At 47.6% G+C, this 27,985-nt stretch overlaps 2 protein-coding genes across 8 annotated transcripts in view; both read left to right on the top strand.

The window, feature by feature from the left end:
* Nucleotides 1–17,201, top strand: part of ZNF592 (zinc finger protein 592) — a 42,654-nt gene extending 25,453 nt beyond the window's left edge. For 4 of the 6 annotated variants that reach the window (XM_062000479.1, XM_062000478.1, XM_062000480.1 and 1 more), the window contains 6 exons: nucleotides 2,713–2,889; nucleotides 3,667–3,826; nucleotides 7,368–7,646; nucleotides 11,034–11,146; nucleotides 14,571–14,811; nucleotides 16,092–17,201. In XM_062000479.1, the coding sequence (XP_061856463.1) occupies nucleotides 2,713–2,889; nucleotides 3,667–3,826; nucleotides 7,368–7,646; nucleotides 11,034–11,146; nucleotides 14,571–14,811; nucleotides 16,092–16,595 (1,474 nt within the window). In that variant the 3' untranslated portion in view covers nucleotides 16,596–17,201. Of the gene's footprint in view, nucleotides 1–2,712; nucleotides 2,890–3,666; nucleotides 3,827–7,367; nucleotides 7,647–11,033; nucleotides 11,147–14,570; nucleotides 14,954–16,091 lie in introns of all 6 variants that reach the window. The other 2 variants (XM_062000482.1, XM_062000483.1) reach the window with 2 other exon arrangements.
* Nucleotides 17,202–17,986: 785 nt separating this feature from the next.
* SEC11A (SEC11 homolog A, signal peptidase complex subunit) lies at nucleotides 17,987–26,247 on the top strand. Of its 2 annotated transcripts, none has more exons than XM_062000485.1 (6): nucleotides 17,987–18,146; nucleotides 18,250–18,359; nucleotides 20,283–20,432; nucleotides 25,177–25,296; nucleotides 25,734–25,791; nucleotides 25,956–26,247. In XM_062000485.1, exons 2-6 carry the CDS (start codon nucleotides 18,277–18,279, stop codon nucleotides 26,004–26,006), a joined length of 462 nt encoding a protein of 153 aa, XP_061856469.1. In that variant the 5' UTR covers nucleotides 17,987–18,146; nucleotides 18,250–18,276; the 3' UTR covers nucleotides 26,007–26,247. The 2 variants fall into 2 exon arrangements, with proteins under 2 accessions (XP_061856469.1, XP_061856468.1); XM_062000484.1 differs by having other exon boundaries at nucleotides 18,005–18,135.
* The last annotated feature ends 1,738 nt before the right edge of the window (nucleotides 26,248–27,985 follow it).

The following is a 27,985-nucleotide window of genomic DNA, read 5'->3' as shown; positions in this document are numbered from 1 at the left end:
TCTGCCCTGTGGTCACATAGTGACTTTAGTTCTTTTCTTTCACTTTTGTTACTTGCAGTGTTGAAAAGCCAAGGAGTTATTTTAAATCCTTCCCAGGATCAGCTTGACTTTTGCTGCCTCTCACTATATCCCTGTTTTTCTTGAATTTCTGACACATAAGTTTGTTTTTGTTTTTGTTATCAGTCCTTATTCTGTCTCCTTTTCTGCTGATACTCCAATGCATTCAACTAAGTTTGGAGTAAGATTGTTTTATTAGGGTTTTAGTCATGGCTAGTTATTACACTGAAAATGAGAAAGGTCATCTGCAGTTAAAAATTAAAATCAATAAGCCTGTCCTAAATGCTTCTTTCCACTTGGCTCATATTGTCATCTCCCCACCTTTTCCAGGCACCTTTCATCTATCCCCACAGATGTGGGACTTGTTTTCCTGATCAGTACCATCTGGAGAGTTGAGGGGCTGGAATGTGAGGGCATAGGAAATGTTCAGAGGGTTAAGACAACATCTTGTAGTTTTATCTTCTCTTGCAGGATGCTTTCCAAGACTTTTACACCACCCTTCCTTGCACTGAGGCTATCCAAGAGTCTTCTCTTGCAAATTATTCCCTGTGCAGAGGAGATGATAGCAGAATTTGCAATTTGCAGAAATTACATGGCAAACCTCTGACATCTTCCATCCACTTTGTTCTGATAATTAGTTTACTTTATCAAACTTTGTCCTTCTGGCACTGGGATTCTTGATTACAGAGTGGCTTTTGTTTAAATTTCCATTTACTGTAAATTAAATTAACTTCGATTATTTGAGTTAGTACTGATTTCATCCCTAGTCTAAGCAACATAGTTACTGAAACTGAGGGCAGTGCAGAACTATCTCTTGTTAGTTAGTGTTTGTGGAAGAAGCCTGTGACCTGTTCCTGGCTGTTCCAGGCAGACCTACTGTCAGGATTAGCATTTGTTTTCCATTTATACTTGGGGAATTTATTCTTCTATAATAACACTGTTTCTCATGTTACTGTACTAGAAATTCTCTCTCCCCACCTCATGTGAGTGAGGATCAAGCTTTGAAGGCAGAACTACCTGAGCAGAATGTTTTCATGCTTCCCCAAAGGTGACACCAGCTGTTGTCACCACTTCCCCCTCTAAATGTAAGAAAACAGCATTTCTCTGTGTGTTTTGGGGGGAGAGGGTTTGGCTGCTTTGGGCTGGCTTCTGTCTAATGATCTTTTGAAGTGTAACTTCAAAGCGTGGGCTCGTTTCCTAAGTGCTGTTGGGAGGCCCGTTTGGCAGGAGGAGTAATCTGGGGGCTTGTTGGGTTTGATTCGGGCTTGGAGCTCTTCCAGCTGCTCTGCAGCTGGCTGCATCTGTGGCGGCAGCATCCGTGGGGTGACACTGCTGAGCGCACCGACCCTCAGAGCTCTGTGGTCTGCAGACCTCGAAGGAAGGAAGAATTATTTATAAGGCAGCTTAACTCTGGGCTCTCTGGAGGAAATGATCCCGTGCGTGTCTCGGCAGTCCTACTAGCACAAGAGTTGGCCCCCTGGTTTGCCCACCTGAGCTTCTAGCTGTAATGGTCTGTATGCACAGCACTGGCTTCAGAGGAGATCTGCTGTGAGTAATTTTGATTGAACCTTCTTAGGAGAGGCTGTTCTAGTCCTGAGTCAGCATAGATGCTCCTGTGGGGATGGCAAACCACATGGCTGCGGTGGCTGAGGCAAGCAAGGGCAGGTGTCTGCATCCTCGTGTGCCCTCATAGCATCAGTGTGTGGCTTCTCTGGGAGCACAGCATGGGGGAGGGTTCTCGGGAAGAGTATTACAGTTAAATATAGGAAGGCTGACAGTTGTTACCATCTTGGGGGAGTATCAGGCCAGGCCTGTCGCAGGCATGAGTTGGGAGGAGAGGCTGAGACCTCCGAGGTGACCCTGGCTCTCTTCCTGGCCCCAGGTCTATATTTTCAGCTGCCGAGAAGAATCCTTTGGCTCCACATCCAACCTCTGCTTTTCCCTCTGTCTTCTGAAGTGTCCACTCAGCTCCTGGACAAGCACTTTCCAGACAACACCTGTGACTTAATAATTGTATTGAGCCTTATCATTGGGTATTTCTGTTGCTGTTTTCAGTATCTTTGCTGTTGCTGTCATTATTTTCTAGTGCTTAGTGGAGTATGAGAAGCAATTGTACCGAGTTAGTGAAGCTTTGCTAGGCGAATATTCTTGGTACTGGGGACTAACTGGCATTTATGCTGCTTATTGCTACCTGGAGATCTCATCAGATACTTTTACTTTAGTTCTTTACTTCATGGTGGAATTGGCTTTCATAAATACAGGGCCAGTATGTTGCTGAACCACATCTTCCTGTATTCTTTCTGGGTTGTTGTCTCTGAAGGCTTCTTTTCGTGGAATCATAGAATCATTTTGGTTGGAAAAGAAGTTTAAGATCATTGAGTCCAACCACTAACCTCACAGTGCCAAGCCCACCAGTAAACCATGTCCCTCAGCACCTCATCTACATGTTTATAGATCTTGTTTGCTTGCTGCTAACATCCAGTTGTAAGTCCTGCCCTGTATCATATTCCTCCTTCACTCTTCCACATTGCTATTGAAGAGGCCATGCAAGGATCCGCTACAGCCTGGAGCTCACCTCCCATCTGCACCGCTTTGCTTGTGTGCTGGAAGCAACACTGTGGCTGTAACTCAGCTCTTTCTGTGTGCATCTCTCAGGTGCATCCATTGTGGAGTTGTCTTCATGACCCTCGCCATGCTGAAAGTCCACATCCATGAGAAACACTGTGAAGTCTTCCACAAGTGTTCTTTTTGCCCGATGGCCTTCAAGTCGGCTGACAGCACCATGGCTCACATGACCAGCCAGCACCCAGCAGCACCTCACAAGACTACTCAGTAAGTATTTTGGGTTTGTCCCTTCATCTCCAGTGGGTAACTCCAGCATTCTCCCTTTCAATCCCATTTCCTTTTCTGTTTTTGGTTTCTGTCCTCATCTGGCAGCTCTGCCACTGAGTGTGCTGGCAGCAGTCTGTACCTAGCCACAACATGCTCTCCTTGGTACAAATGTAGTCTCCTGGGTAGGAGGAAGAGAGTTTGGGCAGGGAAGAGCTAAAGATCTGTAAAAGGACTTAACTGTTGCCTCTTTGTCTGCCAGGACCTGCAGTGGCACCTCTTGGTAGATGGCTCCAGGGCAACTGCTGCACCTGGAACTCAAAAGGAAGAAGAGAGTTATGCTATGCAATATTGCCCCCAGAAATCACCAGAGAGAAAGCTCCTGTCCACTGTGTAGCTTTCCCCTCAAAGGCTTAAGCTAGTGCTGAGAATGTGTACTTTAAGGGAGGAACTGTGGAAAGATGGGGTTGACAGTAACATGTAGCTAGCCATTGTACTCTGAGTTTGTTCCCATCTGCCTGCACTCATTAGCACACGTAGGTAGCTGTGCATATGCATCGAAGTAAACTTATTTTTAGAAAGCTGTGATGTGTGCCTGTGGCATTTTGTTGTTCTTCCTGGCCGAGTTACTGGTTCAGTTGTCCATGTGGGTGTGTGGTGACAAACACAGCTCTCTGCAGAAGCTCATCCTCTTCTGAACCTGCTGAGATAACTGTTTCTACTGTCTTCTTCAGATAACCAATAGAGCAAGACTGAGTCTACTGTTTTTAATTATTCCAGGGTGATCTACAAATGCTCTTGTGAGACAGTCTTTAACAAGAAGAAGCTGCTGCAAGAACACTTCGAGCAGAACACCAACAAGTTGTTAGTGGGAGTGTTTAAATGCCCGCAGTGCCAGGTGGTGTATATGCAGAAACAGCAGTTAATGCAGCATGTTAAGGTAGGTAACTCCCACCACCTGCTGATATCAGGTCCTATTTTTGGAGTGCACAGATATCTGTTTAGATCAACTGTGTGAGGTTGGTTGAAGTGGTTGAAGAAGTGTAAGTTTCTTGAGGAATATATTGGTGGAAAAATAGATTACAAAGACATATAGTGTTATCTGGAGACGTCAGCTGAACAGTTTGTGTTGGTGGTAGTAACACAGGCAGTTACTCTTATCTATATGTAATTTAACCTTATGACAAAGGCTTGTTTTCTAACAATAAATCTTTTCTATTTTTAACTGTTCCGTATTAAACCCAAAGAAGGGATTAAAGCAGGGCAGGCATTTTTGTCTTTGGTTGAGAGATGGGTAGAAGTATTCTGTGCCCATGGTTTTACTCGGTTTATATAACGAAAGCTGAATCTCCATCTTTTGGATGCTCCTCTAGTGAGCTCTGGCCCCTTTGCAGTTGCCTCAGAGAGGCTGCATGGCATGGAATGCCCACTTGCCTGGCTGCTCCGCTCTCCTGCAGAACCATGACTGACTGCAAGAGGGGTGTGATGTGATTGCCCTGAAGGAACCAGCCTTCTGCGCCTGGGCAGGAACAGCTCTGTGCACCAGGACAGGCTGGGTATGACCTGCTCTCTGGAGAGGGACCTGAGAGTCCTGGTGGGCAGAAAACTAAACATGAGCCATCAATGTGCCCTCATGGCCAAGAAGGCCAATGGCATCCTAGGGAGCATCAAGAAGAGAGTGTGTCCAGCAGGTCGACAGAGGCTCTCTTCCCCCTCTACTCTGCCCTTGTGAGGCCTCACCAGCTCAAGAGTTGGAGAGTGTCCAGTGCAAGGCTACCAAGACTATCAGGGAACTGGAGCATCTCTCTCACAAGCAAAGGCTGCGGGATCTGGGGCTGTTTAGCCTGGAGAAGAGAAGGCTAAATGGGGACATTACCAACACTTATAAATACCTACAGAGTGGGTGTCGAGAGGATGGGGCCAGTCTCTTTTCTGGGGTGCCCAGTGACAGGACAAGGGGTAACAGGCACAAGCTGGAATGCAGGAAGTTCCACACGAACAACTTCTTTGCTGTTAGTTGAGGGAGCCCTAGCACAGGCTGCCCAGAGAGGCTGTGGAGTCTCCTTCTCTGGAGGATTCCAAACCCACTTGGACACGTTCCTGTGTGATCTGATGGAAGTGAACCTGCTTTAGGAGGGGGTTTAACTGGATGATCTCTGGATGTCCCTTCCAACCCTCACTATTCTGAGATTCTGTGTGATTCTGTGATTTGGGAGGTGGGGTTCTGTCTTGTGTGCTTCTGTGCTGGGACCACTTGGGCTGTTCCAGAAGATGGTCTGAAAGGGATAGCTGTGCACAACCCCATAATGTGGTGAAAATGGTCATGTGGGGAGTGCTCTGACCCTGCTGTACCTTAGCAGGAGTGCGTGAGGTTGCAGTGAGCACTGAGGTGATCTCACTGTCTCCAGTCGCCGTTACAGGAAGAGACAGTTGTGCATTTCATGGTGGATTCTAGTGGGATGTGTCTGAGGACTTGAACCTCTAATGAGCCCATAAATGGGTGAGTGCTGCAAATTTTTGAGTCTGTTTCTATGTGCAGTGTCTCAACACTGCCATGGAAATCCTCTCGGAAGATTTCTTGATGACATTGTGAAGAAAGAGCTGCAAAGTCTTATATCGCTTTGCTTAGGAAAAGAACTTTTCTTTTTTAATCGGTGACTTTATTTTGTTTATGCTTAACACTTAAAAAGCAAGAAAATTCATTAGCTCACTCCTAAAAAAGCAAAAACCATTCAAAACTACTTCTTTGCTCTTTCTCTCTCGTGCCTTTAACTTGCAAATCTGGAAATGCTTTGCATGCAGTAGTGAATTAAAATTTGAAGCACTCCTGTGTAGTTGATGATTGCTAATCTTCCTGTATTATAGCTAGGAAAAAAGATTTCAGATTAAGTCTGGGGCCTTCAAAGAGGCATTCACCCTCAATGCTAAAAGACAAACTTGAAATAAGGTGCACCACTTGTAGGGGCTCAAGCCCCACCCCCAGGGACCTTCTGGCAGCAGTTTGTGCACCAGCACCCTGACATCTCTGTTACTAAACTTCTGTCATTCAACTGTGAGGCTGCGTTTGGCCATCGCCAGGCCTTTGAGGTGGTAATTAAAGAAGGCTTTTTGGCTGTGGCAGGGTAGTAATTGCACTCACTCATCTCCTCTTCTATCAGATGCTGCTCCTTAATGCAACATAGTGTGTATAAGAGGTGCTGTTCAATATGTGCTTACATGCAAAATAAAGAAACCCTGTGCCTTCTCATCTTTCATGGCTTTTGTTATCACAGGCATAAGGTCTGTCTGTTACAGAAGGTCTGGTTCCTTTTACTGATTCTGCAGGGAAGTCAGTTCATTTTTCTGTGCTCCCTTTTTTTTCCCCCCAGTGGTGTAACAGCAGGAGAAACAGAGTAATGGTGACTAATGTACTCTTTGCTTAGAAAACACTCTTGAGATTTGCAGGTGGGAGAGGTGGAGTTGCTGGTGTTGCCCTCCCTGGTTGGCAGTGCAGTGTATCCAGTGCAAAAGGAACTGCTGCACACACCCGTGGGGTCAGCTGCAGAGCACACGCCTTGTCAGACGAGACCTGGCCTTTTGAAGTCTCTTTGGAGTCTTAACCCACAGAAAGATTTCCAAAGGCCTGGGGCCTTCTTGTGTTGAAACTTTACCCGTTATTAATTACTGTCCACAATTAAACCTCTAAATTATCCTTTTGTGTGGAGGAACTGTTGTTGTTCCTAGGGGAGTTTCTTGAGGTTTCATTGGTATGTTGCTGTTTTGCTTGCTTTTGATTTCCCACAGCATTTCGCTCCTGGATTATTATCCTTATGCTCAATTTTCTTTATTAAAATAACTTTTTGAGGGACTTTGGACTTTGGCCTGTTGAATAATCAAAGAGCCTGGAGTCTTACTCTTTTTAAGGCTGGTTTCTGGCTTTATGCTTGCTTTTATTTGTCAGGAAAAGAGTTTTGAACTATGAAAATGTAAATAGCAATAGACAGCATGGACTGAAGGGCCGGAGAAACTGAGAGCTTGTCTCTTCCCGTCCCTTGAGCAAAGATGAAGCAGCTTTAGAGCCCCCAGGATAACAGCAAACGTTTCATTCAGAGCTTACCAAAGCTGTGTTTTTAGAACTTAGACTCTTTAAATAATGACAATTAACATTTATCTTTCATTACATCTTCCGTGTTTAACCACAGTTCTCAGAACTCATCCAAAATGCTGAACAGGCAGCACCAAGAAGCTGCTCTTGTCAACACAGGAAACATAAATCCAAGTTTTGTGTTTCTTGGGAAAATCTCTTTCTGAGGAAGGCACCAAAGCCAGCTTCAAGGGGACATGGGAATATATGTGGGAGCAAGGCATCAACATACTGTTTTGGGGAGTGGGGACCCTAAATTATTTATTTTAACAATAAGTGTCATTTAGAAATAAATAAAGGTGTATAATATCAATTACATATAAATGTTACATGTGATTCCATTGTTACTGTTATCCAGGGTGTTCATGGAGTCCCCCAAAATCCTGAGGAGCTGTCAAACTTTCGACAGAAATCTGAGAAGGCATCAAAGAACCAGGTTCATCCCCCATCAAAGGAGCTGTCAGTAGCCAATGGGACTTCCCGTGCCCCTCTGCCAAGGAAGGACATGAGAGTGGAAGGACACAATCCTGAATCCAAGACCAGACTGAGAAGAACTGGTTGGATTTGCAAGGAATGTTCACAGTGGATCCCCGATCGGGAAACCTACGTGTCCCACATGAAGAGAAATCATGGAAGGGTAAGGACTCAGATAAAACACTTCAGCTAGGTAACAAGGTTATTTTAGCAAGAGTCTGATAATCAGTAATATTTGGCACAAAAAGAAACCGAAGAAAATGAGAATCTGTTTGCCAGCCCACTGAGTAAGCTCAGGTCCAGAACAAAAAACATGCTGTAGCCTGTTATAAGCACACCTTCTGTCCTTGATCATATTCCACAGCCTGTGTACCTCATCCTCTTTACTGTTCCTTCTTGCACTGCATCTAATGTCAGGCTTCCTCATCAGCTCACCTGGGTAAGTGCATAGAAAGTTGTACCTTCTCAGTCTGCTGCTGGTTCAACAGTCTGATCTAAAGAGTCCTCATTCAAAGTTACGCAAGTACATACAGTTTCTCTACATGATATATTGTTTGGTAGATACCACTACATCTAACCGGGGAAAAGTAACAGACTCAGGCAGTGTGCAGAGCTATCATTGTAAGAACTGTAAATCTCAATTTTGTTGGTTTCATCCAGCTCAGACCTTGTGTTGCCTTGACCTACTTCTGTCAAGCTAATCCTTGCTCACTGGCAGAAGGTAGGCCAAGATGTTGTGTGCAGTCAGATTTCCTAGCATCAGGACTTCTTATTTGACACACTAAGTCACCTTTCTTGAGTCCCACGACCAGAATCTGTGGAAATTTGGGTGATGGTCTTTGATTGCTTCCAGCTTGACTTGAGGAGTGCTGGATTGTCCCACTTGATAAGTGTCAAGAGAAGAAGATGGGGGCAGGGTGAGCATGATGGACTTTCCCATTTGAATTCTACAGAAGTAGGAAAATTGCCAAATATTTAAGTTCATAGAATGATAAAATGGTAGGGGTTGGAAGGGACCTTTAGAGATCATCTAGTCCAATCCCCCTGCAGAAGCAGGGTCACCTAGATCAGGTTGCATAGGAACATGTCCAGGCGGGTCTTGAAGACCTCCAAGGAAGGAGACTCCACAACCCCTCTGGGCAGCCTGTGCCAGGGCTCCCTCACCTGAACAGTGAAATAGTTTTTTCTTAGATTTAAATTGAACTTTTTGTGTTCCAGCTTCATCCCATTTCCCCTTGTCCTGTTGCTAGCTACTATAGAAAAAAGGGATGATCCAACCTCCTGACACCCACCCTTTAGATATTTGTAAATGTTAATAAGATCCTGCCTCAGTCTCCTCCAGACTAAACAGCCCCAGTTCCTGCAGCCTTTCCTCGGATGAAAGATGTTCCAGTCCCCTGATCACCTTGGTGGCCCTGCACTGGACTCTCTCCAGCAGTTCTCTGTCCCTCTTGAGCTGAGGAGCCCAGAACTGGACACAGGACTCCAGATGAGGCCTCACCAGGGCAGAGTAGAGGGGCAGAAGAACCTCCCTTGACCTGCTGGCCACACTCTTCTTGATGCGTCCCAGAATGCCATTGGCCTTCTTGGCCACGAGGGCACATTGCTGGCTCATGCTTAGCTTATTATCAATCAGGACTCCCAGGACTCTCTCTGCAGAGCTGCTCTCCAGCAGGTCAACCCCAGCCAGTACTGGTGTGTGGGGTTGTTCCTTCCCAGATGCAGGACTCTGCACTTGTCCTTGTTGAACCTCATGAGGTTCCTCTCTGCCCAACTCTCAAGCCGGTCGAGATCCCGCTGAATGGCAGCACAGCCTCTGGGGAATCAGCCAGTCCTCCCAGTTTGGTGTCATCAGGGAACTTGCTGAGGGTACACTCTGTCACCTCATCCAGGTTGTTGGTGAAGATGTTGAACAAGACTGGCCCCAGAACCGATCCCTGTGGAACTCCACTGGCCACAGGCCTCCAACTCGACTCTGTGCCATTGATCACCACCCTCTGGGCTCTGTCATTCAGCCAGCTCTGGATCCACCTCACTGTCCATTCATCCAAACCACACTGCCTGAGCTTTCTGGTGAGGATGTTATGGGAGACAGTGTCAAAAACCTTCCTGAAGTCAAGGTCGATGACATCCGCTGCTCTCCCCTCATCTAGCCAGCTCGTTATGCACTCATAGAAGGCTGTCAGGTTGGTCAAACAGGATTTCCCCTTGGTGAAGCCATGTTGACTCTCCCTGATAACCATCTTATCCTTCATATGTTCAGTGATAACATTCAGGATGAGTTGTTCCATCACCTTTCCAGGGATGGAGGTGAGGCTGACTGGCCTGTAGTTTCCTGGATCGTCCTTCCTACTCTCTTTGCAGACTGGCGTGACATTGGCCTTTCTCCAGTCCTCAGGCACCTCACCTGTCCTCCATGATTGTTCAAAAATGATGGAGAGAGGCTTAGCAATCACATCAGCCAGCTCCCTCAGCACTCTAGGATGCATCCCATCAGGACCCATTGACTTATGAGCCTTAAGCTTGCTCAACAAGTCTTTAACTTCTTCCTCTTCCACCCAGGGCAAGTCCTCTGCTGTCCTGGCCATCCTGTTATCCTTGCCGCACTGGGCTTCCCGAGCATCAGCCTTGGCCGTAAAGGCTGAAGCAAAGAAGGCATTCAGTACTTTGGCCTTCTCTGCATCCTCAGACACCAGGGCACCCTCAGCATTTAGCAGTGGGCCCACATTACCCCTCGCCATCCTTCTGCTGCTGATGTACTTGAAAAATGCCTTATTACTGTCCTTAACTTCCCTGGCTAAAATTAATTCTAGAAGGGCTCTGGCCTTCCTAGTTGCACCCCTGCATGCCCTGGCAATGTTCCTATACCCTTCCCAAGAAGCCACCCCCTGTTTCCACCTCTCATAGATGGCTGCTTTCTGCCTGTCCCAGCAGATCCTTGCTCATCCATGGAGGCCTCCGACCTCCAAGTTCATAATGAATAAGTTCATAAATGTATTCATTAAAACAGTCTAAGAAGATTTTAAGTGAAATGCATGAAGGTTACATGGAGGACTGTAGGCAAAGTTAGTTATGGGGCAGAGTTGTGTACATGGATATTGTACATGGGGAACGAGCGGGACTGCCTGACGCTCTTTAACATCTTGCACTCTCATGCTGAATTATGAGGAGAGAGAAGGGTAAGTGGACTTTTGCTTCAAACTGGGGTCCCACCTTCCTCAGGTGCAGAAAGGACCTTCCACTGAATTAATTCTGCAGAGGGTCCTGTAGTGAAATGACCCCACAGAAGCAGCAGCTAATGCAATTCCTAGTAAAAAAAAAATCTGGCCTACACTTCAACTAGTCTTGGTTTTTATAAGACCAGTACTGGTATTGGGCAACTGCTGGGCTGACTATACATGGGCCCCAAAATCTTAGTGATCTTTATCAGTGGAATTGGAATGTTTGGCACCTGAGAAGTAAGGTCCAGATGAAGAGCATAGGAATGTTAGAACCCAGTCAATACCTTCCATCTCTCTGTTATTAAAAGCTATTTCTGTTCTTCTGACAGTCTATGAAGAGATATCCATGTCGACAGTGTGAACGCTCGTTCAATGCCTCCAACAGCCTGCGCAGACACATCCGCAATAATCACGACACAGCAAAGAAAGTTTATACCTGCTGGTACGTACCCAACGCCACTTCTCATATTGGTTTTCAGCAACAGGCTAAACCTTCAAGTTTGGAAGCCCTTTGTAATAAATGGTGTCTGCTCCTATCTACTCCAGGCTGTAAGTTACTGAAGAAGAGTGAGGGAAGAATATGCTAAACTTGAGAGACTTGATGGCTAAAATAAATCCTTGCTTTTGACTACATAATGCCCTTTGGAAACTTAGGTTTGATTTGAGATCTGCTGGTACAAAATTGTATTGCTTCCTCTTGTGGAACAGCCAGTAAAATATTGGTCCAGCCTTTCACCACTCTTGTGCCTTCCCCATGAAAAAATGGTACTAAAGATGTGTCAAATCCTAATAATCCAGGACACTGGTCTTGCAACCATTTCACATGGGCAGAACTGCACAAGCTGCAGGGCAGTGGAGAATTAGGCCTGCTGGATTTTCTTGGGAAGACACACCTCAGAGCTGGAAAATGGATTTGAAGACTTCAGAGGAGCTAGTTATGTGAAGCAGCAGTGAATGAAAATCATTGCTGGTGACTATATTTTAACTGCGAATGCAGTCTCAGTTCAGGACAAAGCCCAGTGCTTACAAAACTGCCTCTGCCCCTGCTGCGTTCTCATCTGCTGTTGCAGAATAAGCCATAGGTGAGCAGCCACACAGACCTGCTCCCTGTCTCATTCTGAGACATCCTGAAACAGAACTAAAGCATGTTTGTGTTGGACAGGAAGTTTACGGTCATGTAAGCTGGAGAAATTTTTATTGAGCTAAAATTTTGGTTTGATGCAAGTGATTCTGAAGAGTGTGCTCTCATTTTACTGCACTAAAGTTACTAAAAGCCTGTCTTAAAGAGTACATCTCTTGTGATTTTTTTCCTTTGGACTTCCTAGTGAGCCACAATAGCTTTTAGTAAATGTATCAAGTATTGGTATCACCACTAGGGATTGATAGGAATACTTTCCCGGTGCATTTTTCAGCCAGAACTTCCTAACTTTCTATTTCCTGTAACTGTGTAACTGTGCTCTGACTTGGAACCTCTGGAGAAGGTGAAATGTTGGCTTCCAGTATGTTTCATTCTGCTTTAAGTTTGTGGGTGGTGGTCTTTAGGATTACATTCACCTGAGTTGTATAAATCTGTTCTCTCGGGATCAGATGTTTTCAAAGTTGGAGTGTGTCAGAATGAGAATGAACAGAAGGCGTAGCTGGGAAGAAGTATTTGCACAGGAATACCTAACAAGCTGGGACGTGCCAGCTTCCTGCATGCTTTAGCCCTGCAGCCTAGGTTTTGTGTTACTTCTCAGAAGGACACACAGCTGTGGATTCACAGCTTCACCCAAGGGTCCATGATGATACCATGTTTACAGCAGAGAAGGCAGACAGAAGCAGAAGTGTGGTTGTGCTTAATTCTCAAGTTTGTAGTTGCTCCTTCTAAAAATCTGTTGATGAAGTCTCAATTGGACAGCAGTTGTGCTCTCTTTAATCATTGTAGTGGGAGACTTACCGAAATCATGGCACTTTTGAAATGAAACCTCTTCCTTGAAATACTTGTCTGAGCACCTCCAAGAGATGCTCATTGTTTGAATTTGAGGCCTTCTTTTCAGTCTCCCCTCCCATCCCTCTTAGTTTTTCCAGAGTGCTGTTCTAAAAATCTCCTCCCAGACTGCAGTTCACAAGTCTTTGAGTTCCTCCTCAGCTCCTTTCTGCAGTCTGTGAGGCATCACATCTCTGCTGCTACTTGTCTTTTCTCTACATTGCTGGTCTCTGTTTCCCTTCTTCCCACCAGGCAGTTTCTATCAGTCTCACCTGTTACTCCCTGCAGGGGTTCTGACCCATTAACTTTGTGTTACTCTCTTCTGGATTTCTATGGGGAGCATGAGTAAAACTTGTCATCAATCTGACAGTGGAGTATTTGTGTGACTCCAGCATGCTTCTCCCTCTGGCTTCTAACATTTCAGGCTGATTTCCCCTTCTTCCTGTGCCCTGCTTAGGTCTTGGACTTCTGTTAAATTTGTCAGGGGAAACCAGTGATGGAGGAGCTGCTTGAAACACCCTCTTGCCAAGCTTGTCACTGGAATAATTCAGGTTAGGAAACCATCATTCCCTGCTTACATGAAAAGAATTCTAAATTAGGACAAATTGGAAAATATTCTCATGTTTTGTGTATTTTCTTTCATATTTCACTTGGTTATTGTTATGAGAACTTGCTCTTATTTTCCAAGTCTTAAGTACAAACTGTCTGGAACACTTGATTTTCAGCGTGTTTATTTTTTATAAATACCGCTTGAAGGAGGAAAATTCCATCATTATTAAATATTGATTTATCATATAAGTGGTTCCTCTTAAAAAGCAGAAGTATTCCATGAGCATGTCTGCATTTTCACATTAGTACTGTTACTGATTGTTGTTTAACTTCTGTCTCATTACTGGAAGATTGGTAGGAATCTTCTTCCCTACTTTCAGAAGATGCTTTTGTTGCCCAGAGATGTTTCATCTCCTCCCTGTTGCTTTTCCATCCCTTGCAGCCTGCGTTTCAGCTGCAGTTTGTGCATTTCAGAGAAGGCTTGGTGTGACTTGGCTGGTTGCTTGGGTCAATGTGCAGCTGCTGGACCTTCCCCACGTCACACTGGCCGGCAGCAGAAGAGTAAAAAGTCCATCTTGGGCTTCCCAGTTGGTAACGGAGATCTCTGTGCACTTCACAGTGCTGCAGAGGGTGGCTTACAGGTCTGGAAGACTTGGCACTTAGTTCCTGTAGACCTCAGTCATCAGGGGGTGAAGGTTAAAAATGGCATATTCTCTTTTTGATATCTTCTTTTGAACTGTCAGTCCCACTCTCTGGCAGCTCTTGAGTCTTGCCAGTTTTTAACATTTGCAGGACATGTCCATGAGTGCTTCCACCTAGGTTATTGCTGTTAGAGGTGGAAGTTCAGCAGCTCTGTTAAGAGTTTTCAGTCTTGCAGATGTGATGCTGCCCTGGTGTCTGGGAATGCTGGAGTGGAGTCCTGCTGCAGCCCTCCTTGCTGTTAGGCAGGCTAGGAGCTCCCACTGTGCCAAGGTCTCTCAGCTGAGAGATGTTTTTCTCCCATGCATTTTCCATCTTGATTATCTTCTACTTGTGCAGCATGTGTCACTGTGAGCCTGACATCCCCTAGTCCCTGTATTTATTTTGTACTGTAAGGAAGACATGCCACACTTTCATTCTCATTCCGGCTTACTGTGGTGAATTGTAAACTGTTCTAGGTTTCTCTCAGAGGTCATGTTTTGTTATGAAAATGATGATTTGCTGATATTTTGTTAATCTAATGGCACATTACTCCCCAGCATCTGTCTCCAATGCCACCTGTTGGTCTGGTACATAACAAAGAGCTGTTTGGATGGAAGCGAACCACTGGGCTTTTTCTCTAATGTCTTTTCTTCCTTTTTGTCGTTCCAAGGTACTGCACAGATGAAAATCAGACATTTCCTCAGCCGTTCATGCTGGAGAATCACATCAGCCTCATGCATGGCATCAAAAACCCAGACTTATCCCAGATGGCCAAAGCAAAAGCTCCAGAGAGAGACACAGCAGAAGTAACTGATATATTTTCATTGAAAAATAAATGTACCTGGCGAGTTGCTGTTCCCTTGGGGTGTCCTGTCACGCCGCAGCCTTGCGGCAGTCCAGCCTCCTCATCTGTACGGCAGATTTCCTTCCCCTCCTCTCTGCTCCATCCAGTTGACTTCTCTCTGGCTGTGTCAGGATCAGAACTGAAAGGGGCAGCCAAGCTGCAGCAGCGCCAGAGCAGCATATCTTGCAGTTTTCAAGATATTCTTGAATGTGTGGCCCTGTGTTTTACTATGCTTTTTTCAGTTGATTTTGTAACCAGGTGTAATTTAGGTTTGTTGTTACCCCTTTTTCCCCCTGCCACTCTGCTTATGAGCCTGGTACATTTTTCCTCTTTCTCCCTTGTTTTTTTTCCCCGCTCGTTACAAAGGAATTCTTTTCTGTTTTAAAGTACTTAGTAGATTACCTGTGAGAACCACATTCCTCCTAAGTAGGGCTGTGTATTTTTTTTCAGTAAATGTGACTGTTCCAACTAATTTTATTTCGGGTTGGTTTGGAGTGGAGGGTTGGCTGGTTGGGTTTCTTTGCTCCATGTACTTTAACAGTAGAGGTACGTTTTCCATATTGCTGCAATATATTGTTCTTCCCAACCCTGGCACTGAGGGATCGCAACCAAGAGCAACTCCCCTCAGTATTTATGCCTCGAGAAAGCCCTGGGGTGACTTGGGAATTCACTTCCATGAGCTGGTGGCTGCTTCCCCCACGTTGGGCCGAAGTACCAGGGCACCCAGCTAAACAGGAGCAAACAGTGGCTGGCTGTGGCCCTAGCTCAGCCAGCAGATACAAGCCTATAAGCTGTGTCCTGTTCAAAGATTGCTTGGTGCTGCTGGATAGGAGATGGTATAATCACATGAAAGGACGCGTGCAAGTGAGCTACCCTCATTGGAGGAGAAGCACGCTGTGGGATTATTGAGGAGATGAGTTAATGAGAGGTGCCACGAAGAAAAAGCCTGAGTGGAGGGGAAAATGTTCAGAGTTAAATCTGGGAAGCGTTATCTGGGCTAATGACCATCCCTGTGTCCCTCAGCTGTCCCTGCTCCAGGGGCTTTTCCTTCCCACGTTCAGTTCACATCCTCTTTCCCCATCTTGTTTCTGGCCAGCTGACCCTTCCCAGGCCTCCCATCTCACTTTGCAGGACAGCAGTTGGGATCCTGCATGTGGGGGTGAGGTGTTTGGGTGCTGGTAGGAAAGGCGAGGCAACAGGAGCCCCTAGGCGTTGCTTCCTTAAGTTTGTATCAAAGCACTGATGCGTAGTCACCTTCAGGTGTCTTCAGGCAGGCGTGTGGAATTTAGCACTTACTGTTATGTGGGCTAGAACAATAAAGTAACTTTAAAAATATTTCTTTTAAAGGCAAAATCTCCAAAAAGGATGGCAACGGATGAGCTGGGTCAGGCAGAGACCGCTGAGGGTTCAGACGCGCCGCCAGCCAAAAAACTGAAAGCGCCCTGGAAGTGCGCCAAGTGCGGGTTTGCGACAGACGTCAGCGCTGAGTTCCAGGAACACATACCTCGGCACAAGACAGACAGCTCCACCTACCAGTGCTTGTTCTGCGGCCTGTGCTACACCTCTCACATCTCTCTGAACAGACACCTCTTCATTGTTCACAAAGTAAAAGATGAGGAGGAAGAGGAGGAGGAGGAGGAGGAAGACAAAAGGCAGAAGATACAAAGAGACATGAGTGAGAACGGACACAAGGGGTATAATGGCGAGATGAACACTACGGCGGAAGAGGAAAACCTGAAATGCAAAGAGTGCAAAAGGGACTCGTCTCTTTGCGAACACAGTCAGACGTGTGGTGCAGAGGGTCCTCACAGCACCTCACAGAACATTCACTCAAAGTCTCTCAAGACTTAGAAACAAGAAACCCATTTTGGTTGGCCGGGGGTTGTTTGTTGGGGGGTTTTTACTCAAAGTACAGGGTGGGGATGGGGCAAATCTTTGAAATGCTCTGTTGATTTCTTGGGATGGACGTTGCTTTCCATTAACTTCTATTTGTAAGGGAAATTTTGAAAAGAAAAAAACCTAACCCTGCCATTGCATCCTAAGCACTAACTCTCTGCCAGACCAGAGAGGTAAAAAGGGAAAGCAGGGCAAGAATCCTCACAGGAGCTTGTCCAACTCTTGAGGATCAAGGAGCACTTTCTGCAGCTGCAGTTTCCTTAAGATGAGCTCTCTTTCCTTTGAGTGTGCGCTGCCTCAGCCTCTGCCCGGAGCCCCAGCCTTGCCTTCCCTTCCCTATCTCGCTTTCTTTCTACTTCTATTTATGGCTTCTTTTTTCTCTTCCCATCCTACCTTTGTTTTACACACTTTAACTCATAACACTGTCTCAGCAAAACACGCGTGTCAGGACCGTGCTGGCCGATCTGGGACCTCCTGCATTAGACGGGACGGGTTCAAGCTGTAAGTTGTACTGATTTTTCTTTAATTGCCCGAATAACAACCTTATTTCCCAAAAGGCAACTTAATGAATTGTCTTGAACCTGAGTCATCCTAGAAGAGAATTTCGTAGCCCCCATCCTCTCCGGTGTGCACGGCTCAGGGCCACGTGTTGTGTTATGGAGGGGCCTCGCTGCAGTGGCGCCACCGGAGGCAACGCAGGGTGGGAGCAGCTGGGCCCGGTGCTCAGCGGCCCGTCCCGGCTGGGAGCTCGCACAGAGCTGGCAGCATGCCCAGGAGGGAGGAACGGCCCCGGCAGAGGCAGCAGAGGGGTGCGCAGCCTGGGAGGTCATCGGCAGCCGGCATCCACACCCGGGGAGGGCGGGTGGCCCTTGGCAGCTCTGCCCCGCCACGGCGCAGCCGTACCTGCCCCTTGGGAGACACTTCTTTCCACGTAGTCACATTGACTGTTTCCTCGCTCGTTCCCCTGGTGTAATGGCACACGCCTCGTGTAATATAATTATCTCTATGCCGTTATTTTTTTTATTACGTCGAGCCAGACCCCTGCTCATTATTGTTTACTATGACGATGTTTAAATAATTTAAGAACTATTTATAGTACCGCACTCGGACCGCCCGCCCTCTTGTCTCGACACGTTTTGATACAAAGCGTTGGACTCTTTGTACTTTTGATACGGTGTGCGTTAGCCTCGGGGCGCCTGCCCCGGTCGCGGTCAGGGTAGCAGGGGGCGCTCCCGAGCCATCACGGATCTATTTAACCCGCAGCGGCGCTCGTGCCTTGCTATGATGTTTACTGCAGAGTATTGCCAATAAAAGCCTGCACGGCCGCCGGGCTGCCGTCGTTCTTGGCGCCGCCGCCGGGGCGGGCGCGGGGCGGGCGCGGCAGTGACGGCACCGCGCGGCGGAAGCGGAAGTGCGGGAGCGGGGCGCGCGCCGGCGGGCCGCGATGCTGTCGCTGGACTTTCTGGACGATGTTCGGCGCATGAACAAGCGGCAGGTGCGGGGCAGGTGCGGGACCGGGGCGGGGAGGGCGCGGGGAGGGCAGGCGGCGGCCGGGGGTCGCGCTGCGCGGGCCGGGCCCGGCGCCTGACCGCCCCTCCTCCCCTCGCAGCTGTACTACCAGGTGCTGAACTTCGGCATGATCGTCTCCTCCGCCCTCATGATCTGGAAAGGGCTGATGGTGGTGACGGGCAGCGAGAGCCCCATCGTGGTGGTGCTGAGGTAAATGCCGCGGGGGAGGGAGGGGGGTGTATGGGGGCTCGTCCGGCGACCGCGCCTCGAAGTGAAGGGCCGGGGCGCCCCGAGGCTGGGGAGCCAAGGGCTCGCCCGGAGGAGGCTCTTCAACAAGGATGGGGCAGGGGGAGGCTCCTGCCTCGGCCCCAGCCCCGGCGGGAGCAGTCGTTCTGCTGCGTGAGGCAGAGGAAGAGGGAGGGCGGAGGAGGCAGGTGAGCAAGGCGGGCAGCCTCAGTGTGAACCAGCCCCTCGCCCTTCCGTCATTTGGCGTTGCTGTGCTTTAGAGAGGGGGTCTTGAGATATGCGGTGAGAACACCACCCAGGCGTTTCTGGATTATACTGGGCCTCGTGGAGAAACACTCATCGGTGTGGGGAAAAGGAAGGCTTCAAGGAGGCGACCAGCTCGTGCTTGCAGGGGATCCTCCTGCGTAGAAGGGAAGTTTGTGGCAGAGCTGGTTTTTGTGCCAAGGCAGAGTGTCACAGGGCACTGGTACCTCCTGCTGTGCCCATCCACCTTGCTGCTACATAAACAGTTGAAGTATATGGTGAGTCTTGGTTGGTGAAAAGGAAGCTGAAATCTTTGAGATGCCACGGAATAAACATGTACAGTGAAAAGGAGCTGTTGGGTTGTTTAAATGGGAACTAGCTTGCTGAAATGCCTGGTGAGCTTTGTTATGTGTTACATTGTACCCTTAAAAGTATTCACTAACTGTTCTTTTTTCAGCTGGTTGTTTTATTCCTTACCTTATAGTGAGCCGTAATATGGACAGGAAAAGGGGAGCCTGAGCTGTACTCTTTTAGGTCACAGAATCACAGAATGGTTTGGGTTGAAAAGGACCTTTAAAGCTCATCTGGTTCCAGCCCCCTGCCACAGGCAGGGACACCTTCCACTGGAGCAGGTTGTATGGTTATCATGCAGTGACTGAGTATGTTTGAGGTGTTGCACATTGTCCCCTCAGAAGTGCCATGCAGTCAGTTCCAGCAGCATTAACTCCCACTCTCCTACTGCCTGGGACAAATTCCTGTGGCTGAAGTTCTTGATACTGGTGTGAATATTGCACTGGGCCTGTTCTCTGGATGCTGTGGCCTTTCTTTGTGGTTCTATGGGGTTGTTAATCACCACCTGCCATTTAACAGAGCTCACTCCTGATGGGTCTGTGAAGTGCAGGGGAGATGTCTCACCCTTTTGCTCCCAGTGAGTAAGACAGGGGCTGTCAGGTTGTGTCACTTCTTCTGTGATGCCATCTTCAATTCTGAACAGCAGCTTCTGTGCTGCCTCAAGATAAAGCATGAGTGTATGCAGTACTTATAGTTCATTGTGTTGTTTTGTACTGCATTATTTATTTGGAATTAAGCAGGTTAAGTATTTTGTAACGGTTGCCATTTACAAGGCGGGAGAAAAATGTCTTGAGTAACAGTGCCTGGGATGAGCTTGTTAAGCGAAGCAATGAATTACAATAACAAATTTTCGGCACATGGATCTGTTCCAGGTGGGCACACGAGAGCCCGTGTGTTTGCGGTGCTTTGTTCGTCAGGATGATCTGGCTGTCTGCAAAAAAAAAGGAAAAATAAATGAAGTTAAACCTGCCTCCCCTGCTGCAGTGCTGCCAGCAAGGAGCTGGGCAAGGGAGCAGGAGCTGCTTGTCAGCAGCTGCGCCAGTGCTGGGGACACCGGCGGCACTGCGCGTTTGGTGGGTTTTGCCACTAGCGCCTGGCAGTGCTCGCTGGGGGCAGATCAGACTGCGGGTGGGGGCGACTGAAAATCTGATGTGCTCGGGTGAGACACCTGCCTGGTCACTGGTTTTCTTAGGAGCTCTTCTTTGAGGTTCTCGTGAGATTTTTCTCCAAGGACTCTGAAGACTGGTTCTAAGTGTTTCAGTGTTGTTCAGTTGCTCCTCTTCTCTTTTTCAGCGGCAGCATGGAGCCTGCGTTTCACAGAGGAGATCTCCTGTTCCTCACAAACCGAATCGAAGATCCAATCAGAGTGGGAGAAATCGTCGTCTTTAGGATAGAAGGAAGGGAAATTCCTATAGTCCATCGCGTCCTGAAAGTTCATGAGAAGTATGTTGAAAATTTGGGGGACCTTGTGCTGCAGATGTTTAGCTGAGTTGCTTTTTTCCTCACCTCCTTGGGTAAATGGATGAGTGGGATGTCAGATCAATGTGGTGTAGGAAGTAACATGGAAGTTTTGGAGAGGCAAAACCTGCCTTGATTTGCTTCAGAAAGGTCACCCAATGGAATGCACAAGCTGGGGAGGCTGTGATACCATGAGTCTGTGGGTATCCTGGACACCTCATGGCACTTTGTTTCCTGTGCTGTCTTTTCTGAGCTGCTATGTAATGTTGCTGTGTTGTCTCCTTTGAGTATGGCTGTGTTTGTGTCTGTGAAGAGACTCTTGTTTGGAGAGGCAGAACTTATAGAAGAAGGATATTTTGTGTAGAGTGTGCATTGTTTTGAAGTTTGTTGTTTTGACTCTGGTTCCTGCTCTCAGGCAGAGGCAGGGTGGTTCATTTCTTCCTTGTAGGACATTTTGTGTGGCTGTACTGGAGCTCTGCTCCGCACTCTCTGTGTGCTGCTGATTCTGTCACCAAGCAGGTCGTGTGCCCAGAGGCACCAAGCACAGACAGTGGTTTGAGGGCTGAACAAGGCTTAGTTTTTAAGCGAGGTTTTCTCTGCAGCCAGCGCCCTCCTGTGTTTCTGAAAGGAACCGAGCTGGCTCCAGGCTTGTCTGTGGGGATACCAGCCAGACCTAGCAGGCATCTGAGTGAAAACTTAAATCTTGAGCTGAAGCCCCAGTTCTTCAGGCCAGCTCTGAGAGGACAGCGGTTGGACAGGGCCTCAGCAGTGGTTTGTGCCAGTAGATGCCTGCTGCAAGGCAAGTGAGCTGGAGCGATGCCAGCACTCGGAGAGCTGTTCCTAGTGAAGCGAGTCCCTTGAATCGTACCTAAAGGGGGCATCTGATAGTTGCTCTGCTAAGGTGAGGTCAGTGGGATGGAGAGGGTCTCCTTCCTTCAAGTGTTGGTAGCAGCCACAGCTGTTGGGATATCTGGACTGCTTTTCTGGCCCAGCATTGGGGTTGACAGCTTCATGCACATCAATAATACAGCTGAGATCCTGGCTAGGAGAGAGCAGCGTCTCTGCCAGTGGACAGAGCAGATTCTTTGCTGCTCAGATTTATTCTGTGCTCAGGCATTTTCAACAAAGTCGGTGTTCTGAGGGATGTTCTTTGATAGCACAACTTCAAAAATGAGGTCAGTGTACTTGCTAAATTTGACATTTAACGTTGCACGTGCAGGTTTTGTGATGTCTTGGGAGGTCTTTCGAGTGAAATGTTGCTTTACTCCTCCCCTGTCAAATGCAGATTAGGAGACTGGAGCGTCTCTTTGACCAGGAAATGTTGAGCGATCTGGGACTGTTTAGCCTGGAGAAGACGAGAGGGGACCTCAGGGCATGCAGGGGTGCAACTAGGAAGGCCAGAGCCCTTCTAGAATTAATTTTAGCCAGGGAAGTTAAGGACAGTAATAAGGCATTTTTCATGTACATCAGCAGCAGAAGGATGGCGAGGGGAAATGTAGGCCCACTGCTAAACACAGGGGGTGCCTAATGACCGAGAATGCAGAGGAGGCCAAACTACTGAATGTCTTCTTTGCTTCAGTCTTTACTGCCAAGGCCGGCCCTCGGGAAGCCCAGTCCGGCAAGGACAGAGAACTTCTGGAGAGAGTCCAGCACAGGGCCACCAAGATGATCAGGGAATTAGAACACCTTTCATATGAGGAAAGGCTGTGGGAACTGGGGCTGTTTAGTCTGTTAATATTTACAAACAGCTAAATGGTGGGACATCCCTTTTTTCTGTTGTATCTAGCAAGAGGACAAGGGGTAATGGGATGAAGCTGGAACACAAAAAGTTCAATTTAAATATAAGAAAAAACTATTTCACTGTTGAGGTGAGGGAGCCCTGGCACAGGCTGCCCAGAGCGGTTGTGGAGTCTCCTTCCTTGGAGGTCTTCAAGACCCGCCTGGACATGTTCCTATGAGACCTGATCTAGGTGAACCTGCTTCTGCAGGGGGGTTGGACTAGATGATCTCTAAAGGTCCCTTCCAACCCCTGACGTTCTATAATTCTATGGTTCATTGACCTTATCGATGCTTATCAATACCTAAAAGGCAGGTGTCAAGAGGATGGGGCCAGCCATTTTCCTGTGGTGCCCAGTGACAGGACAAGGGGTAATGGGCACAAGCTGCAACACAGGAAGTTCCAATAGAACATGAGGAGAAATTTCTTTGCTCTTAGTTGAGGGAGCCCTGGCACAGGCTGCCGAGAGAGGTTGTGGAGTCTCCTTCTCTGGAGGTTTCCAAACCCACCTGGACATGTTCCTGTGTGACCTGATGGAGGTGAACCTGCTTTAACAGGGGGTTAGGCTAGATGATCTCTGGAGGTCCCTTCTAAACCCTGCCATTCAGAGATTGTGTGATTCTGTGCCAGAGGCTCAACTGGGCCCTGGGACTGCTGCTTCTTGGGCTGATTGTTGAAGAGGCTGGAAAGGTTGGGGTCTGCTCTCCCCACTATGCTGGAAGGAGAAGCAGAAGTGGGCGTTCTGTGTGATAGCTCATTGCCAGCCATTCCCACTCTTTTTTCCCTGGCTCAATCTCAGCACCAGGTATTAATGTATCTGATGCTTTGGGTTTTTTAGGATGTAACGGAACCATAGTGCCCACCCATCCTAGATTTTGTGAAGTAAAGCTATTCTCCAGTATTTTGGGTTTCTTTTAAATAAAACAACCAAGCACAAGCTTGATCTTTATGTTAGGAAACATAAAATGGTGAAGTCCATACCATGACCTGGAGCTGATGCCCGAGGGAGGACTCTGGTATCAGTCGCTTCTTTCCCAGTTCAAAGGCTGTTTTTCTGGTGCCAGTTTGGAATTCAAGAGTGTGCTCTGTGAATATTAAAAACTATGAAAAAATCTCTCTGAAAGCTGTGAGGAGTGTCAAAATGAAGGAAACTAGAAACCCTGCTCTCTGGTTTAGTGCAGCTTGGGCTCGAGTTCACATCAGTATTTTTTTCAGTGAGAAAATGTTTTTTACTTGCCAGCTTTTTCTTCTTTGCTCAGAGTGAAATTGAGTTCATTCTTTATCACTAAACACAGGGTCTGCAGTCAAAATCTCCGTAGTGATTTTGTGTGGGACAGCCAAGCCGGGTTTCATCCACCTTTCAGACAGCAGAGGTTTTGTGCTGCAGGCTGCTTGTGCCTGTTGGTGATGGAGCATTGGATCTGCTCAATAAGGCAGTGTGCTCCTACGCTATCAGTCTTCAGAGCTGAAACTGCATTATCTTCACCATTGAGTATCTTCATCTTTTTCCAATCTGTATCTCTAAGCTCCCAGAGTGTTTGTTGATTGTACACTATGAGCCAAATGTACTTTTAAGAGAGATCTGTTCTTTTTTCACCCTTTTTTTTTCCCTTCCAAGTTTCTCCTGTCAAGTAGCACATGTTGGTACTCAGGCATGACAACAACAGCCTGAGCTCTGAAGGCTTTTGCATGCTGTCCTGTGTGGCATTTGCACCAACAGGGCCAAGCAATGAGAGCTCATCTCCTGCTCAGCAGCTGTAGGGCTGTGAGGGAGACCAGCTGATCCTCAAGGTGGGGCACAGACCCCTGCCCGAGAGCCAGCTTGGCTAAGGGAGAGTAACTGGGGAAGGACGTGGGGACGTGGTGTGTGAAGCAGGAGCATGCCAGAGCAGCTGTTTCCAGGTCAAAGCATAGGTTCCTCTGCTCCAGGACTGTTTCTGGCAAGCTGACTGATTCATCTCAACACGAATTAAAGACCAGGGAGTTTATGTAGTGATAGTTTTCCTCCTTTTTGCCAGCTACAATTTCAAGCACAAAGTCACCGTTCTTTATTAACAGCCCCCTTTTCTTTTTTATGTGGAGTATCTGGTTGATTTTTGAACCAATAAAATATTTTAGCATACAAAATATCCTTCTAGAGAGATGTGGGTTAGTTTGCAGTGTTGTTGATTCTGTATAGTACAGAATCTGTCTGACATTAACCTCTTGCCTTCAAGTTTAGTTTGATGCCCTGTCGATCTTGCCCCAGAGAGGCAGTGAAAGGCTGTGTGATTGTTGCTGTCTGTGGTGTGTGTTGGACTGCCATCATATCTCCCATCAGCTCTGTCTTTTCCAGGCTGAAGAGTCCTAGTCCGTTGTTTCTTGTACAGAAGTGATTCTCAACCTCATTACTTTTTTCTGAACCGTTGCCAGCTCCATTTTGGAAAAGGATGCAAGGGGTCAGAACGGCACAGCATTCAAGGTGTAGACATGTCATGAGCTCACAGTCTCTTGGTGGTGTTTCTCCTGTCCTGTCCCACATTGTTTCTAAGTTTCAGCCCGTTTCTGACTGCTGCTGAGCAGAACTGACCACTTCAACCTCAAAGCCTCATTGTGTGTGGTCAGACAGAGCCCAAAACATTTGTATGTGAAGCAAGTGAAGCATCAACGTGATAGAGGTCAAAAGCAACACAGTGATAGCTGCACCTTTGCCTCAAGTGGCTCTTACTGCCAGGCTATCTGTGAACTCCCCTGGAAGGCTTGACTGGGGCCACAATTCCTTCTTTCATTGACAGTTTGTTTTTCCAAACCATCTGCTTCCCATTGGATTTGACAGTTTTGCTGCCATCCTGCTGGAGCACATGGGGCACTGTTGCTTCTAATACCTTTGTGTTAGTCTCTCTCTGCTTGTTGTAAAGCAGCAGCCAGGGAGTTCTTTGTCTCTGGCTTATAGGGCTGCCTTGTCTTTGCCAGGCACAATGGCGACATCAAATTTTTGACGAAGGGAGACAACAACGCCGTTGATGACAGAGGGCTGTACAAACGAGGACAGCACTGGTTGGAGAAAAAGGATGTCGTAGGACGAGCGAGAGGGTAAGTGAAGCTGAAAAAGATGTGGCCTTTTACAGTGCCCTCCCCCAACACCAACCATTAATCCCCTTCTCTTGAACCCTCCCTGCTGGGTTTTTGTGAGCTGCCCAAAAGCATTTCAGAAGGTACTGTGGAGAGTTAAAAAACAAAGGTGGGTCAGTTCCTGGCTCAGTTCCTGGTGGGTCAGTTCCCACCCAGGGAAGGTGTCAAGCTGTGAGCTGCATGTGGAGATTCTGGTGCTGAGGCATCAGTCTGTGATTCCCGGAGACAGCTCATTCGGGGACAGCTCATGCAGGCAGAGGCTGGTGGCCACTCAGCCCTGTTGCCACAGCTTCACTGCTGGGGAGGAAGGAGCCCCAGGCCTGGATCTTCCTTTGTAGCAGTACCAGTGTCATACCCATCCCCTACTGTTTGTTTTAACAAAACCTTTCTTCTTGTAGATTTGTGCCCTATATCGGAATAGTGACTATCTTAATGAACGATTATCCAAAATTTAAGGTAGGAGCTTTTTCATTTTCTACCTCTCTCTCCCACCCCAGCTAAAGTTACTTCCTGAGAACTTTGTACATTGCAGGCAGATCCATTTGCACTGTACGTCTGCTGCCGTTACTGCATCTTCAGATGTTAGTGTGCACTTGTGTCGTCTCTTCCTTCTCTTACAGTATGCAGTCCTCTTTTTACTGGGTTTATTTGTGCTGGTCCATCGAGAGTAGCCTTTTGCCCTGAGGTACAAGGTGAAGGTGCTGGGGAGTTTTTTTTGACAAACGTTTGAAGAAGACAACAGTTGGATGTGCCAGGAGGAAGAAGAAAACATGCATTTCAAAGCTTCTTGCCAGTTTGGGTTTGTTTTGTTTTTTACTGCGTAAGGCCAAGTGTTTGTCACAGTATTTCCAATGGTTTGTCACATTTTAGCATTTTTAGTGAGTTTTTATAATAAAAATTGAAGCCAGGTCAGTGTTGAGTGTCTGTACTTCAGAGATCTGTGCTCGCGCTGTGCCGGTGTGCTCCCTCCCTGTGCTGATGGATGGTGAACTGTGGAGGAGGTGTTTTTTTCCAGTTCAGAATCAGATCAGAGGTGCTGCCTCGTGCCTGGAGGAGCCTGACCACACTCTGAGTCACTGCCCCACATGGCACAGCCTCGTCGCCTTGTTTCTCGTGGGGCACTGGGGCTTTGCCTTTGCAGACTGGTTCCTTCAGCCTGACAAACAGACCTCTCTTCACAGAGCAAGAGCAGCCACTCCTCTTGTTTCTTTCTGAAGTGTAAGGCGAGCTGTAAGTCCCTTCAGTATTTCTCTGTTTCTGTAAGTCATGCTGAAATAATCTGCTTAAGGACTGGGAGGTGTTTTGGGCAGAAGATGGCAAAGGATTACCTTGTGCATGAGCTGTGGCTGCAGCGCTGGGTAACTGTAGCATTGCAATGGGAAATCCCCGGAGCTAACTGGCAGGGGTAGGATGCAGCAGTAACATTTTCTTGCCTTTGGAAATGAACTTCAGTCCTCTAATGATTCCTGCAGCTGGCCACATCTTACAGCTCACCCAAAGCTATGGGGAGGTGGAGCCCCCACTGCCCTGCCAGCTGTAAGGAGAAAGCTCTTTGTAATCACCTGCAGCAGGTTTTTTCCTAGGCTTCTAGTTCAGAATAGTGGTCCTGCTTGTGCAGGTGTGGTGTCAGAGAACCTAAGGACCAGGCACAAGGCAGAGGCTCCATAGCTACCAGCTTCAGTATGAATTTGTGCCACCTGAATGGAGGGAATGACCATTGTAACTTGCTTCCTTGGTATCTCTACTGACTCATGAAACCATTTTGCCTCCCCTTCACTGAGGCAGGTCTTCACAAGGGCTCACAGGAGCTTGGTGCTAGTGCTCCCTCTATCCTAGGCTGCCAAACCCCTCTCCTGCAGTTCACCTACTGGCTGTCGAGTCCATCTCCTCCCTGCCTTGTGCTCTCCTTCCAGTCTTGCAAAGCCTACAGACAATTCAGAGCTACAGTCTGTTAGTTCAGGTTTGTTTCACTGCATCCTCTTCAGCATTGCTCCAAGATTCCACAGCAACACGGATCATTAAAGATGGTTACTGCTGCTACACACACGGCTCGTGGAGAGCAAATGCAGTCAGGAAAGCAAGGACAAGCCCAATGAGGTGTTCCTGGTCTGCCTTCAGTTTCTTGCATCTGTACTCTGTCCTGTCTGGAGTTATGTCTGTGGGACTGTTCTGTGTGGTGCTCGGTAGCTGGCCACGAGTTGGTGTAACTGGGTGGTTCAGTCCCTGGGTAGGATGAAATGAGAAGTCATCTTGCATTCAGAATGCTGCAAAGAGTCTTATGAACAGGTCCAGCCCCTGGTGCTGAGCCTTGGGCCTGTGGCTCTTTGAATAATCATAACTTAGTAACAAAAAATGGTAACAAAATAGGCATCTCTCTCAGCTGGCGCTGCAGCCCTTGAGAATTTGGATACAAAGCCTCACCAAAATGCTTGAGTCACACATATGGGATGTTTTGTCAAAAGCCCAACCCGGGCCGCAGTGAGCAAACACTAAATCTATCTCTGATAGCTGCCATCACCATGGAGCCTTTTCCTGAGGACCTGGAGCAGCAGTTGTGCCTTAGCAGGTCACGCTGAGGCCGAGTCACTGTCCCTGCTTTGCCTTTAGCTTAAATGAGGTTTGTGCTTAAATTGCTTTCCAACTTGGGCTC

This window comes from Colius striatus, chromosome 7 (assembly GCF_028858725.1).
Source record: "Colius striatus isolate bColStr4 chromosome 7, bColStr4.1.hap1, whole genome shotgun sequence".
Lineage (NCBI taxonomy): Eukaryota > Metazoa > Chordata > Aves > Coliiformes > Coliidae > Colius > Colius striatus.
Note: the sequence above shows the minus strand (reverse complement) of the source record. Positions and strands in the feature narration are given on the sequence as shown.